General features: G+C 52.1%; 1 protein-coding gene across 1 annotated transcript; it reads right to left on the bottom strand.

Annotated features, from left to right (window-relative positions):
* Positions 1-288: 288 nt before the first annotated feature.
* On the bottom strand, positions 289-13601 carry KAZALD1 (Kazal type serine peptidase inhibitor domain 1). The gene is made up of 5 exons (XM_022568999.2): positions 4774-13601; positions 3801-4366; positions 2498-2658; positions 2270-2417; positions 289-2085 (listed from the first exon to the last, which is right to left on the bottom strand). The coding sequence occupies exons 2-5, from the start codon at positions 4312-4314 to the stop codon at positions 1991-1993; spliced, it is 918 nt and encodes a 305-aa protein (XP_022424707.1). The 5' UTR covers positions 4315-4366; positions 4774-13601; the 3' UTR covers positions 289-1990.
* Between the last annotated feature and the right edge of the window lie 1095 nt (positions 13602-14696).

The following is a 14696-nucleotide window of genomic DNA, read 5'->3' as shown; positions in this document are numbered from 1 at the left end:
GAGGAGTACGGGTTCTGGGGGATGCGTGTGACCCTCTAGGATCGTGCGGAGCCTCTGCTCTGCAAGTGGGCGCGGTAGGATCGATGGGCCCACCAGGGGGCGCCTTCGAGCCCAGCTGGCCGGGAGTCGCCGGCGAAGAACAAGTCAGTGGCGGATTCCCTGGCTGCTGGGGGACCCAGACCCCAGTCCCCTCTTTCAGCGCGGAGCAGACCTCCTTCTGGGCCGGACGCTGAACGGCCTGACCCTCCTGCCCCCACCCCTCCATCCCTATCCCTACTTTCGCGGTCAACTTAGAATTCGCCCCAAGTATCCAACCCGCTCGAGCTGTTGAGTGCTGCTCCTGGAAACGCCGGACTCCAGCCAGGACTCAGCAACAAGAGCTGTCCTCTGGCTTAGCCTCTGGACGAGTCCTGAGGTTCTGCGGGAGGGGCAGCCAAGCCCTTGGGTTGGGGTCCGGGCCACGCCCCTCCCAAGAGGCCGGGCTCCCTGTATTGGGCCCCAGAGGACAAGCTCAGACACCGAGTCAACTGCGACCTCTCCCGTTGTGTGGCGCCAGGCTTCGGGTGGAACCCAGGCGCGTAGGAGGCCTTCGACACCCACACACGGGGGTCTTGGCCTCGCCAACTTAAGCTTTCATTTTCTCCTTTAGTCAGTCAATAAACAGTACGCCTCACCAGTGTCCCTGGGCGAGGTAAGGGGAGTGTGGAGAGAGATTTCGGGAGCAAAAGAGTACGGCTCTGTGAGGCACCTCCAGCCAGAGAAGACAAGTCACAGTTGGGGCAGACGAGAAAACAAGCTTACCATGATTTTGTCTGGGTTCGGCTGGGAAATGGGCGGCTTCGTAGGGAAATCCCAGGGTGTGGCCCATACATGTGACCAAACTTCTCCCCTCCTCCATCCAGTTTATGCTTTCATACTGGGTCCTACCCACATAGATCTGGTTTCCCATTCTGCCTGGGGAGGGGACAGAGAGGCAGGCAATCTATCTCTAGACCAGCCCCAATGGAGTGCAGACTGGGGGGATACCCTCCCTCCCAACCAGATGGCTCCAAACTTCCTGCCTGGGGCGGGGGTGGGGGTGGGGGGAGGCCCCAGCTCAAGCTTCCTCTACATCTGGCAGGCATGTGCTTAAAGAGCAGGACCTACAGCTTCTGGAAGCCAGAGTCCTACTACCCTGGGAGGCCTCCCAGAGAAATGCGGTCTCTGTGTGCAAATCTGCATGAACCATCTGTCTCAGTTTGTTCATAAATCTTTATTGCGTGCCTACTGTGCCTAGTCTTGTGCTAGGCATCGTCCAGTACAAAGTGGTATAATATATGGTACTGCCCTCATGGAGTTCCCAGAATGACAGGAAAATCAGACATGCCCAAATGCCCATCTTACTGCACTGAGCTAAACCACGCTCCATCGTGCCTTCCTGGACAGCAGATGGCAAACAGCAAAGAGGATTGCAGTTAGTATGTGCAATTGGGACTTAGAGGGAAATTTTCTAGAAGGTGAGTTTCAAGAAAGGGAAGACTGAGGTTAGGCAAAGACTGGGGACTAGGAAAATAACAGCAGGAGCTGTGCAGAAGGGCAGTCAGAAGACTGGCTGAGCAGAGCTGGAGGGAGGGCTGCTGGAAAGAAGTAAAGGATCCTGTTATCTGCACCCCTTTGTGTCACCTCCACTCCTCCCCACCCCTACCCCCCCCCACCCCTCACTCAGCCTAGAGACCAGCAGGCAGCTATTGCCTAATGCCTGGTTGGTCCACACAGGAGACCGTCCTGGCCAGAGCACCTCCTGCATGGGCCCCTCTGCATCCCACCTCCCCTAGTCGCTGCCTCTCTCCTTACCCTCCAACTTTTGTCTCTCCCACCACCATCACATCTCCCCTACTAAGGGCATTAAAGCAATCTGTGAAGGGGCCCTGCTCCCCCTTTCTAGATCTTTTCAAGAGCAGGGTTGAAAACTATCCCCACTCACCCACCCCCACGGGCCACGGCTCTGGACCTAGTAGTAATCCTCGGCCTCTTCGCTCTCAGCCTCCTTCTCAGGAAACAGGCGCAGGAATGACAGCTGGGGGATGCCTGTGGAGTTCAGCTGGTCTGCAAGCACATGGGGACAAAGGAGGGAGAACAGGAAAGAGGGCTGTCAGTGCCCATGTATCCCAGTCTGTGAGAAAGCCATGCTTGTGTGTGTACCCACATGCATATACACACATGGACACACATTCAAAGGCATGAATCCACCACCTTCCCCCAGCCCCCAGAGCTCAGGGCTCTCCCTTACCCAGTGTGAGCACTGTCAGGCTAGCTGGGGCCTCAACCTGGCCGAGGGCATTGCGGGCCAGGCAGCGGTAGATGCCCTCATCGCTAGGACGCACAGCCTGGATCTGCAGCCAGCCCGTCACCTCAAACCTCTGGGGTCCACCCCTAAACTGGAGCCAGGAGGAGTCAGCAGCATCGTTCTAGAGGGACCGTGGGCTGCCCCGGGGAGGCCTCTGCTCCCTGTCCCTACCTGCACAGAGATGTGGGGGTCATCCCCTGGCAGTTGAATGTCCAAGCCGTCCTTTCTCCACTCGATGGAAGCCATGGGGTAGGCAAACACTTCACAGCCAAAGATCACATCCTGCCCCGTCACGTTCCAAATGTCATATGGATGCGACACAATCTGGGGCTCTGGGGGTGGAGATAGGAGGCCTAAGAACAGGATGGCACATCCAGCCCAGCAAGGACCCCATATACAAACCATTTTGAATGTGTTTGTGAGGGAATACATATATGCTGAAGTAAATACACATCCATAAACATGACATGACACATACACAAATGTAGCTGCAGGTACACACAAGGGTGGGAACACAGCGATGGAAATGCACAGGCAGACAAAATGCGCAAACAAGCACAGAGACCCACACCTCAGCTTGGCAACCACACTCTGTCCCTGATTGCTCCCCTGTCCTCATTCCACCCTCTAGGCCCCTACCCTGCTGGACTTGTAAGCAACACCTCCCTCCCCCACACCCTCCCCGTTCTCTAACCAGGTCCTGCTGCCAAAGGCCCGAAGATCAGCCCTTCCCCCACCCCACCCTGGTGGCGGGGCAGTCCACGTGGCAAAGGCAAGGACACTGAAATCAATCTGGGCAGCAGGCAGAAAGCCTGGGGTCGTGGGGGGACCCTCCAGCAGAGCGTTTACTTTCCCAGCAGCCCCAGCCAAGCCAGACCCCTTAAAGGGGCTCAGGAAGTGAAGGTTACTAGAGCTGCCAAAGAAAACTTGAGGCTTGAATAGCCCTCAGCCCGCTGGGATGGGGGAGGAGGAGCTAGAAGAGTCCCCCTGCTCCACTAAGCCCTAAACGCAGAGGAAAGGGGAACGCGGGCAGAGGCCCGGAGACTGGGTTAACTAAGCACTGGCTCTACGGAGCCGCCCAAAAGAAACCGGATTGCATCTCACAGGAACCCAAGTTTCCCTGCCTGAATTCTAGTGGTCTGGGCAAAGTCTGAGAGTCTCTTTTCACTCTCTCAATTTTGAGGCCAAGCGTTGGCTATGTGCCTGCTCTCTCAGAGGGTTGGTCTCTGCCAGCCAGGTCTGGAGCTTTCACGCGCCCCAGCGCACGCTGCTTATTGACAAAGCTCCGGACCCGCACCTTCAGGCGGTGGCTTCTGCAGACCGGCCCCGAGAGCAAACTCTTATAATGGACTCGAGGCCTCCCTGGCGTCAACTTTTTCGCTCCGCTGGCCAGAGACCAATGCCGTCGGGGACCGGGGAGCAACGCCTTGAGGAAACCCAAGTGGCGGGGGTCGGGGTCGTGGGCCGTGCGTACCCGATTCGCAGGGCCCGGGGTGCGCCACGGTGAGGTTGGCGTCGGGCCGAGCGCGGGCCGCCTCCTGCAGGCGGCAGATCTGAGCGTAGGTGCGGCCGTCGGAACCGCAGAGAGGGCGCTGCGAGCGGCAGGCACACAGCGGCTCGGGCACCTCTCCGCGGCTCAGGTCGCCACCAGCGTCCAACTGGCACTCAAGCTGCTCGCCGCAACGCCCGTAGAAGTGGGCACTGGGGTCCAGGTCGCAGAGCTGGCCCTCGAGATTGGCGCATTCCCAGCAGCAGCCGCACGCGTCGCGCACCCGGCCGGCCAGGCAGCCCCGCGGCGAGGCGCACTCTTCTGGCCGGCAGGGAGCGCAGCCCTCGCCCTCCGCCAGCAGCCGCAGCCAGCCGCGCCGCAGGTAATCGGGGCCTAGGGATGGCCGCGCGCCAGCCGGGGACGGCGTCCGCACCACCAGGAGTAGCAGCAGCAGCAGCAGCACGGGAAGCGGCAAGGCAGCTGCGGGCGGCTGGGGCATGATTAGCTGGAAGCCTCGAGAGCACTAGGGGCTTCAGCGCGTGCGTGGCACCCTGCCGGGGATGGAAACCAGGTCAGAAGGTCAGAAGCAACCTCCTTGTTACTCGTACCAACTTGGACCCTAGCACTGCCCCCTCCCCTGCTACCCTGGAGTCAAGTGTCGAAGGGTCATAGGAGGGGTCATCCAGTTACGCTGGGTGGTAATTGATTGGGCTGTTTTGGGGGGTTGGGGAGAGGTGAGAGGAGGGAGCGATAAAGCTCAAGCACACACGCGCACCACCACTACTACCACCACCACCACAAACCATCCAACTTCGAAGCTTCCTGCCCTAGAGGTGGGTGGGAATGGCTGGTCCCAGGAGGAAGGAGTTGTTAATAAGGGTGGAAAGGGGGTGGAGCGGGGGAGGTTGTGTGTGTTAGGGTGGGGGTGGGGTGATGCCCTGGGGCCCAGAGCGCTCACCTGGTGTCCGGGACTATGCCCCTCAGAGCAGCCGTGACTCCTGTCCGAAAAAGCAGGCAGCGGAAAGGAATCGGGTGGGCCCGCCAGCCACCTCTGCTCCGACTTGAGAATCTCTGACAGGGTCCACGGACTTGCACTCAGAGAGCAGCTCCTCCGCCCCCTCTCCCCGCCCCTCGACGTTGCATACCCCACCCCCTCCCCTAGTTCTGAAGCTGCCAATTTTATGCAGCCGTACGGGACCCTCCTGGGCCACTTCCCCCTAGCCTGGTCCAAACTCACAGTAAGAACAGAACAGCAGTAACCGGACACCCAAGCTGGGGAAGGACTAGAGATGGGGTGGAGTGCGGGTTCGGAGTAGGGGATGGGAGGGTGGGGGGTAGCTGGGAAGTTAGAGTTGGTTGAAAGGCTAGGCCCTGTCCCATCTGAATTTACAGTCCAATCCGCTAGAGCAGCTGCAAAAATGACAAGGAGGTAGGAATTCTTGCGCCAAGTCGGGCGCTCCTGCAGGGCAAAGCCAACCAACGTCGTCTCCCCGCAGCCCAGGGGCGATTGCAGGCTTGTCCACCCCACTTCCCCACCAAGTTGCGGACCAGAGACTCGGCGTTTACTTCTGCCTCCTCACATCTGGCCTCCTCCTCCCTCCCCAAATCCGGCAGGTGCTCCAACCCGAGGAGGAGCCGGGTGATTATAGAGGTCCCAGCCGACCGGCGGCCGCTGGGAGAGGTGGGCGGGGCGCCTCCCCAGTGGGCAGCGCTCAGGGTCAGAATTACAGGTTATGGTTGCTAGGCCGGCAGGGCCAGAGGCATTCGGTCTCGCGGCCGCCACCGGCGCCACCGTGGCACTTCGGGCTGCGGGCGGGGAGAAGAACATTCCTGGAGGCCCGACCTCCGTACCAGGGGTCTGCCAGGCCCCGCCCCGGCCTGCCCCCAGCGGCTTACAGAAACCGCGCTGCAGTCCAGTTTGTAGGGGGCGGAGACTGAGCTTTGCAGCCAGGGAGGGGACGTTATTCAGTCAGGCTCCCTCCGGAAGGACCTGGCCCGGGGTGGACACCGGCCTTTCCATCAACCGCGAAGCTAGCGGCTGGGCCTCGGCCTCTGGACCGCCCAGGAGGACTGGCTCCGCATGCGCACTGGGTGCTGGGGAGTCGCGCTCTCGGAAGCGGTCAGAGACTCTCTCTCCTGACCTGAACGCAGCCAAGCCCCTTCATTTAGGGGTTCCCTCGAAGCGCTCTACTGAGGTGGCCGTAGCCAGATACACAGTCACCCTAGTCTCTAAAACGCAGAAGAGTGAAGGGAAGCAAACTTCACGCGATGTCTCGTAACTGTCGCGAGAATCAAAACAGGAAGGAAGTCTAGGAATTCAGAACAGGAAAAGCCCGCGGGTTTTAAACCGTAAAGAGAATGGGTGGAGCCCGGTAAGGCTGATGGTTGTGGGTAATTCCTTGTCCTTGGCCCTGGGGGGCAACTGAGAGTGTCGACTTGGGGCAGAAGTGAACTGTAAGAGAACTGCGGGAAGCCCTGAAAAAAAAGGGGGATGGGGGACTTGAAATTGCGGAGCTGACTAATGGAGCCACCCAAGGACAGGTCTCTGGCTCTGGTTTACAAAGTACCATGAGGGCTGAGATCGATGTCCGGGTTACAGAGCGGAAGCATTCCGGGATCGCTTAATGAATTGTTACCGGCTTCTAAAACCAGGAGCCAATATTTAAATAACAAACTCCACAGATCTAGAAACTCTTCACTTACCCACCTTGTTGTAGCCGGTTGTTTACTTTCAGTCTCTGCTGTGCTCTTTACGTCTGGTATTAGGAATTGTGACTAACTCACCACTGTATCTTGTGAACCTAGCCCCTCTCCTGGCAGCCCAATAAATTGTCGGTAAATATTTGTGGATTAAATGTGAAATACTTTTCCTGAGTGTAAAAGTCAAGTTTAACGTGGATTTTCGGAGTCGCTGACGAAGGCTGGATAGACAGTGAACGAGCGCCCTCTGGTGGTCTTGCGGTTGGTGACGAGAACAGGACCATGCATACAGTAGGCACCAAAGTTGTTGACTCTACAGGACATCTTCTTTTATTAAGTAAAGATTTGTTTCAGGAAAACTCAACATATTGTAAAAATACGTTTAGAAGGGAATTTTTTGCATAAGACACAATTTGAAAGTTTAGATACTTTCCCAGATCCCCATCATCTGACACTTTATCCACTAAGGCTCCAAAACACATTCAGTAACATCTATTCGCATTGTAAATAGTAAATAAATAAATAAATTTAATAAATTTGCATACTTACACTTTGAAACTGTTGACTCAGTTTGACCGGATCATGCAAAATTGTTGGGCCACAGGAAAAGGCTTCTCTTAATTCAGATGATGTGGCTACTGCAAGGAAAGAAGCCAGGTGGCAGCATCCTTTGCATCGGCATGAGGGAGACTAGATTCAGGTGAGGAGGGTGAAGTTAAAATTTGTTGAAGAACAGATAATCCTGCCTCTTTCCTCTCCTTACTGTTTCCTATAGATTCTTGTACTGAAGAAGGAATGGGGTATAGAATATAGTTTGCTTTCCACTGTGAGCCATAGCCTGGAGTTCACGGTTATCATACATTTACTTTCTTTCAGCCACTGACCCATGAGATAATTGTTAAATATAATGACAGAATGAAATGGGTCCTAGACAAATGAACAACATAAGATGAAACACAGCATAAAGGATCAGTTTGGTAAGAAATTACTTGGGAGGACCCACACATTCTAACCTGTCACTTCTTGAACCCTATTTTGACACAACTAGTGAAAATTATAGGGTTGCAACTTTGGAAAAAGCAGAAGTGAAATAGATGGTCCAGATTGACCCGTTAGAAATGGATACAGAGAAATTGTGCTTCCAGTGAACATTAGAATCAGTTAAGTCAAAAAAGTCTCAACATAAATAATTAAGACGGAATACCTTGTTGCTACCTACTACGACAAATTGGTGAACTCGGTCAAAATGAAAAATACATGTTGGAAAATAGAGTTAAGTGAAGAGGAGAAGTATATGAATACTGATTACAGCTGTGTAAATATTATATATATCATCAACAAACACCCTAAGAGAGTGGAACAAGGCAAATGGTTGAGTATAATGCTCACAATCCTTTATTTTGTAAAATTATTTTTCATAATAAAAAAGTAGAGGCTACTTTTATAGGTAAATTAGGATGTTGAGATAAATGTAGAACGTTGGGCTAACCAGGTGGGAAGATAAGCATTATAATTCAGCAACAAAAAGCATTACCAAATGAAAGCTGGAACACCCAGCAGACTAGCTCTCTGGAATACCAAAACATTAAGGCAAGTTGAATGAGCTTTGTGACATGCAGAAAGAAATCAGGTGAAAATTTTCTTCAGCTTACTTTTCTTATGTCACAGGAGGCAACTCGACTTCCCCCAGGCTCCCAGTTTCCCAACCATCTTTTTTTTTTTTAATTAATTAATTAATTAATTTATGGCTGCGTCAGGTCTTCTTCGTTGCTGCATGCGGGCTTTCTCTAGTTGCGGTGAGCGGGGGCTGCTCTTCATTGCTGTGCACAGGCTTCTGACTGTGGTGGCTTCTCTTGTTGCGGAGCACAGGCTCTAGGCACATGGGCTTTGCTAGCTGTGGCTTGTGGACTGTAGAGCACAGGCTCAGTAGTTGTGGTGCACAGGCTTAGTTGCTCTGTGGCATGTGGGATCTTCCCAGACCAGGGCTCGAACCTGGGTCCCCTGCATTGGCAGGCAGATTCTTAACCACTGCGCCACCAGGGAAGTCCCCCATCCACCTTTGAGATGGAAATCATAGCTCCATCTGACCTAACAATGTGGCCACATTTTGTATTGATAAACTTAGAAGTGATGTAAAATCATTGACTCTGTCTATATTTCTGTTCTCTTTGTTTTTAACCTTTTTTTTAAAATTTTGAAATATAACAGACAAGCAGAAAAGTGCACAAAGTAGATATAGAGTTTGATTAATTATTACAAAATAAACATTCGTGTGATCATCATCCAGGTCAAGAAATACAACATTGTTAACACCCCCAGAAGCCCCCATCATGATTAATCCCTCCTTTTCCCCCTGGATAACCACTTCTAAGCTCTATATTTTCATTTTACCTGATTTTGACTTTTATATAAGTTAGGATACACCTAGGAATGGAATTGCTGCTTCTCATGATATGCATGCATTCAACAGTAGTTACTACCAAACCATTTTTCCAAATTTTTCCCCCATTATGCCATATCCTTGCCAACACTTGGTATTGTCAGTCTTTTTAGTTTTAGCCATTAAATAAATATTTTAGAGCCTAAGATTCTAACATGACCCATCCCACAAGGATTTCCTCCCCTGGATTTTCAAAAAGCTTTATTTTGAAATAATTTTTAGACTTGTATAGAAATTACAAAAATAGCACAGAAGGTTCCCATGTACCCTTCACTCACCCTGACCCAATGATAACATTTTATTTAACCATAGTATAATTATCAGAAGCAGGACATTGGCATTGCTACAATACTATTAATTAAACTATGGGCATTAATTCAGATTTCACCTGTTTTTACATGTATTTGTGTGTGTGTGTGTGTGTGTGTGTGTGTGTTTATAATTGAAAATTTATCACATACATAGGTTTATGTAACCATGAGGTGAGTTAATGAGTCTTCTGGCGTATGAGAAGCTAAAGCTCATGCCAAGGGAAAAGCCAGTAGAATCTGCAATACTAGATAAAATGTCATTTAATATATAAGTTGCCTTTTCAATTATTACCCAGAGTCACTGAAGGGAAGGGAGGCTAGTTGTCAGGATAGCTAATACTCTCACACTTTTCACTCTACATCTACCTGTTGGGGCAGCTGTGGGCATGGGGAGAGTCCCAGGTTCACCGGTTGAAGTCTACTTGTCGTTATGGCACACTTGGAAGGGAAGATTTGGTGATGACAAGTGGTGTTCTCCAAAGCAGAAGGCTCTTCAGTCCCACCTGACTTTTTACTTGACAATTTTGTGTGAGGCCAGTGAGATACCTTCCTGCTGACACCTCTACAGTGACTCCTCATTCCTTCCACCATTATTTTATATAATGTCCAGATGATTACCAAACTTCTATCTCTGGCACAGACCTTTATCCTGAAAGTCACACCAATATATCCAAACTGATGAATCTCCTGATGTTTTCTTCTAAGCAGCCAAGGAAGAAGGCCATAAGCAGCTCCAGCCTACGTTATACTTATGGCTCCCAGAAAAAGCATCAGTACATCAAATTGCAGGGAAATATGTTATTGACTCTGCTGGGGTGATGTGCTCAACAGGAATTAATCACGTGGTTGAGGCCTGACCAGCCTGGAGCTCGTCTCCCCTGCAGCAGGTGTAGTCGATGCCCCGTCCCGCAAAGGTTACCTGCAGACAGTTCCTGTACAATCTCATGGGTCTCTCTACCTGAGGGAGTCCTCTGGCCCCTAGAGTGAGCTCAGCTAGCAGGGCAGTCTAAAAATGCCACAGAGTTAATTCAGGAGCAAGCCATAGCCAGCGAGGCCCAGGAGTTGGAGGATAAATACCCCTGCTTCCTTTCCTTTCAGTGGAATAATTCTGTGCTGTATTCTCTTCAGGCTTGCAGAAGGGCTCCCCCTACTGATGCACCTTTTATTTACTTTTCCTCCCTTCTGTCACTTCCCCTCTCCTTCACTGTGTTTTCTGGGATAACCTCCCAAACAATCCCTGTCTTAGGTTCTGCTTTCTGGGGAATCAAAATTAAGATAACCTCTGTAGAGGGAGGAGGCCATCTGTCTGAGAGCCCCATCAAGACCATATGGACGAGGAAAAGTTCTTGGACCCCAAACTACATTTGTTAGTGACAGTATCCTTGCTTACATTCCACTTTCAACCTTTGCTCTTAAGACATAACACAGTTTAGCGTTGGCTTCTGTGGGGAGTTGGGCAATAGGTTAATATCCAAGACTCTCCTGAGCTGGCTGTTTCCTTGAAGCCAAGGAAGAAGTTGGGAAATGCATGCTAGAATTCCAAGGAAAAAATGGTGGGATGCTTTCCCAAGGGCTGACGGAAAATAGAGAGAACTTAACAGCAAGCCAGGAACTACTTGGTGTTTAGGCAACCAAATCACACATAGGATCCTGGACTCCAGGAGAGCATCAGAATATGGTAAGTATAATGCTGAGCAGAGAACAACTGCCATCTCTGTTCAGTATGGGCAATTCGGTACTATCAGAACAAACGTGTTAGAAAGAACATGGGCTTGAAAGAAGAAACATGAGGCTCAGCATAAACCTTTGAGCATGTTATTGAGTCCATAAACCTTAGAAAAAAAAAAAAGTCCATAAACCTTACATGTCAATATGCACAGCCTCACAAATCCCCAATTCCTTCGTGTATTTTCCACCATTTTCCCCAGGAGTAAGATACCGGGAGAGAGGTACCAAAAGATGACGATCAGGTGAACTCTGCCTGGCAAGCCTCCTGCTGGTTCTGTCCCCCGACTGGGGGACACCCCAGTGGGAAATTTGTTGAGTAGAATCACACAGAAGTTGAGCTCAAAAATTGTGTAGAAATATGGCGCTTTAAGTTAAGGGACTGAAATCTTTGGGGTCCTGGGACTTGACCTGCTGTCACACTGCCCTCTACAACATTGTTTTATTTATTTATTTATTTATTTATTTTTGTCTGTGTTGAATCTTTGTTTCTGTGCGTGGGCTTTTCTCTAGTTGCGGCGAGCGGGGGCCACTCTTCAACGTGGTGCGCGGGCCTCTCACTGTCGCGGCCTCTCTTGCTGCGGAGCACAAGCTCCAGACTCACAGGCTCAGTAGTTGTGGCGCACGGGCCTAGTTGCTCCGCGGCACGTGGGATCTTCCCAGACCAGGGCTCGAACCTGTGTCCCCTGCATTGACAGGCAGATTCTCAACCACTGCGCCACCAGGGAAGCCTTACAACATTTTTAAAGAATTTGGATTTATCACAAGAGCGAAGGCTGCCGTATATCAGTCTTGTGCGTTGGGAACTGTCAAGTGCTAACACTGGCCCAGCTGCTGGGTGCTGTCTGCAAAGCAGGCGGTAGCTGCAGTGGGAGGCAGCTTAAAATGCCCCACAGTCTAGGAAGGGCCTCCGAGAAGTTTTTATTTTGACATAGAATCCAGGCTTCCAGTCAGCTTTGCCAGCAGCTCTGACCCATCTGAACCTCAGTTTGTTCTGAGAAACGAAGATGAATTCAGCCTTCAAACATGTTGTATTTGGCACAGTGGGTTCTTTTTTCTTAATTGCCAATATTTAAATAATGAGAAATTTTATATAAAAATCCAGAATTTAGGGGCCGGAGTCATTAGGCCAGGATGTTCAGAGAGGCCTAAGGCCAGCTGCTTCTAGTGCTGAGATAAGGAAGTGAGAAAAGTTGGAGCTAATATCTAAGCTCCTAGTGCTGCCAGATTTTTGGGGAAACAAAAAAACCCAGGGAATCTAGTCCACCCTGCAACCATTGAAGATGAGCATTGGCTGCTGTTTCAGGCAAGGCTGGCCCTCTCCAGCTCTCCACAGTCCCAACCAGGCTTACTTCCCTCACATAAGAATCCTGCTGCCCGGGCTTCCCTGGTGGCACAGTGGTTAAGAATCTGCCTGCCAATGCAGGGGACATGGGTTTGAGCCCTGGTCCGGGAAGGTCCCACATGCCACAGAGCAACAAAGCCTGTGATCCACAACTACTGAGCCTGTGCTCTAAAGCCCACAAGCCACAACTACTGAGCCCACCTGCCACAACTATTGAGGCCTGCACACCTAGAGCCCGTGCTCCACAACAAGAGAAGCCACCCAATGAGAAGCCCACGCACTGCAACAAAGAGTAGCCCAGCTCACCGCAACTAGAGAAAGCCTGCGCACAGCGCGCAGCAACAAAGACCCAACGCAGCCAAAAATAAATAAATAAATAAATTCATAAGAAAGATTCTTGCTGGCCCATGTGGCCTTTGAGTTTATGATCCTTGAACTAGATGGTTACTTCAGCTCTAACATACAAAAACAATAGCTACCCCTTATCAAATGGTTCCAGTGTGCCAGGCACTGTGGCAAGCAATTTACATACATCAGCTTATTTCAAACTTACAAAGGTATTATTATTAACCTTAATTTTTAAATGAGAAAACTGAGGTTTGTACCTGTAGGTAAATTTGCCCACTGTCACACTGACCAGTAAACAACAGAGCCAAGACTTGAACCTGGGGCTGCCAACATCCAAGGCCCGATTCTAACCATCATGTTCGTTATCCTGACGATATCGCTGTATCTTTGTCAGCCTAACTCCAGTGCAGCTGGAGCCAGAACTGCAGCTGGTGTTTTATAATTTAAACACCCTATATTCAGGAGCCAAGTTGTAGAAATACAGGTGAGTGTGCGCCCAGACGGCAGATCAGGAGGTGGGGAGGTGGTGGGGAACCTCGTTGGTCACAGCATCTGGTCACCTGAGGCCAAAGTGCTTCAGGGCTGGCATCAAGAGAAGACAACAGAGACGAGCTGGGGCTTCTGGGGAGGTGGCAGTGGGGAGGCAGGTCAGTCCCCCGTTAGAGGCCTTGGGGAGAACCTCCAGCGCCTCCTGGTGCTGAGACAGGCGGGTGGGAGGCGACAGGTGTTACAGCTGATACCTGAACTGCTAGAGTTGGCAGGAATCTTCCTGGCTATAGGAGGCTAGGGTGGAGGGGATGGTGACTGGAAATGTGGTGGCTCTCTGAGCTGGAGGGAAGCGTGAGCCCCTGAGCCATAGGGCCTAGGGGTCCCGCCCCAGCCTTCCTCATTCTTGTCCCTCTCCCCTCCTTGCTTGAGTGGTCGGTCTGTGGTGACCAGCGAGCCTCCTCTGCAGGAGGCAGCCAGCTACCTCACAGGGAAAAATAGCATCGGAGCCCTCCTTAGATGCAGACACACAGCAATTTACCCAAGGCCTCCGGACCACGGCCAAGTGCAATGCGTGGAGGTAGGAAGGGAAAGGAGGAAAGGTCGCGTCCAGAGGCGCCTCAGCTCGGCCTGGGGGCTGGGCCGCAACGTGCCTGGCCCGGCGGGTAGCAGGGAGGATGAGGCGCCGTCCGGAGCCGAGGGCACCGAGCGGTTCCGCGGCCCAGTCAGATGGGTGGCCCGGAGCCCTGACCCCGAGCGCCCTCTGCGAGGGCCGAGAACGCCGCAGGCAGATGGCAGCGCCGGGCTAGGTGGCCGGCGGAGGGAGCTCCAGCCCCGCCGGGGGAGCGGGGTGCGCCCCCATACCACCTGCGCGAGGGCACCTCGCCTGCGGGAGGAGGGGCGGGAGTCCGAGGCGGGTCGGATTCCCAGCCAGCTCTCTCCTCACTGGAGGCGTCCCATTATCCGGCGTCGTTAAAGAGCAATTAGATGGAAATTAAGCCGAGAACAAGTATTGATTATCTCATTAAGGCCGGGGGAGCCCTTTCTGTCGGTGAGAGTTTACCGCCGCTCACCCCATTATCTGCAAGGTGAAAGCCTGCGGTCTTCAAAACCTAGTGAAGTATCGATCTGGTCTCCATCCCCAAACCCAGTCCCGCCCTTCCCCCCTAGCGTATGTGGGTTCTAGAGAGGTGACACGAGGGGTGTGACAAGGTGGAGGAAGAACTCAGGCCCCCACTCTCTCGTCTTAGTACTTCCTCTGTAGTTGCCTTCATTTTCTGCTCCCAAGTCATTTCCCCCCTGGAGCTGAGGGGTGAGGAGTAGGTGTGGGGATGGGAGAGGAAGATCAGAGACAGTTCACAACTCTCCAGGCCTGGAGAGATGAGAATCCCCTAGTTTTACATCCAAGGAAGAGAAACTAGAGTCGAGACTTAATGGAAAGAATTTGCCCCTGTTGACACAGAGCATAGGGTGCATGTGGCGCCCAAACCCCTGGAGGGAGGGGGAAAGGCTTAGTTCTGGGTGAC

This window comes from Delphinapterus leucas, chromosome 16, assembly GCF_059928025.1.
Source record: "Delphinapterus leucas isolate spDelLeu-1000000601 "Yukka" chromosome 16, BTC_Dleu_Yukka2, whole genome shotgun sequence".
Classification (NCBI taxonomy): Eukaryota; Metazoa; Chordata; class Mammalia; order Artiodactyla; family Monodontidae; genus Delphinapterus; species Delphinapterus leucas.
The sequence above is the reverse complement of the archived record's forward strand: the minus strand, read 5'-3'. Positions and strand labels throughout refer to the sequence as shown.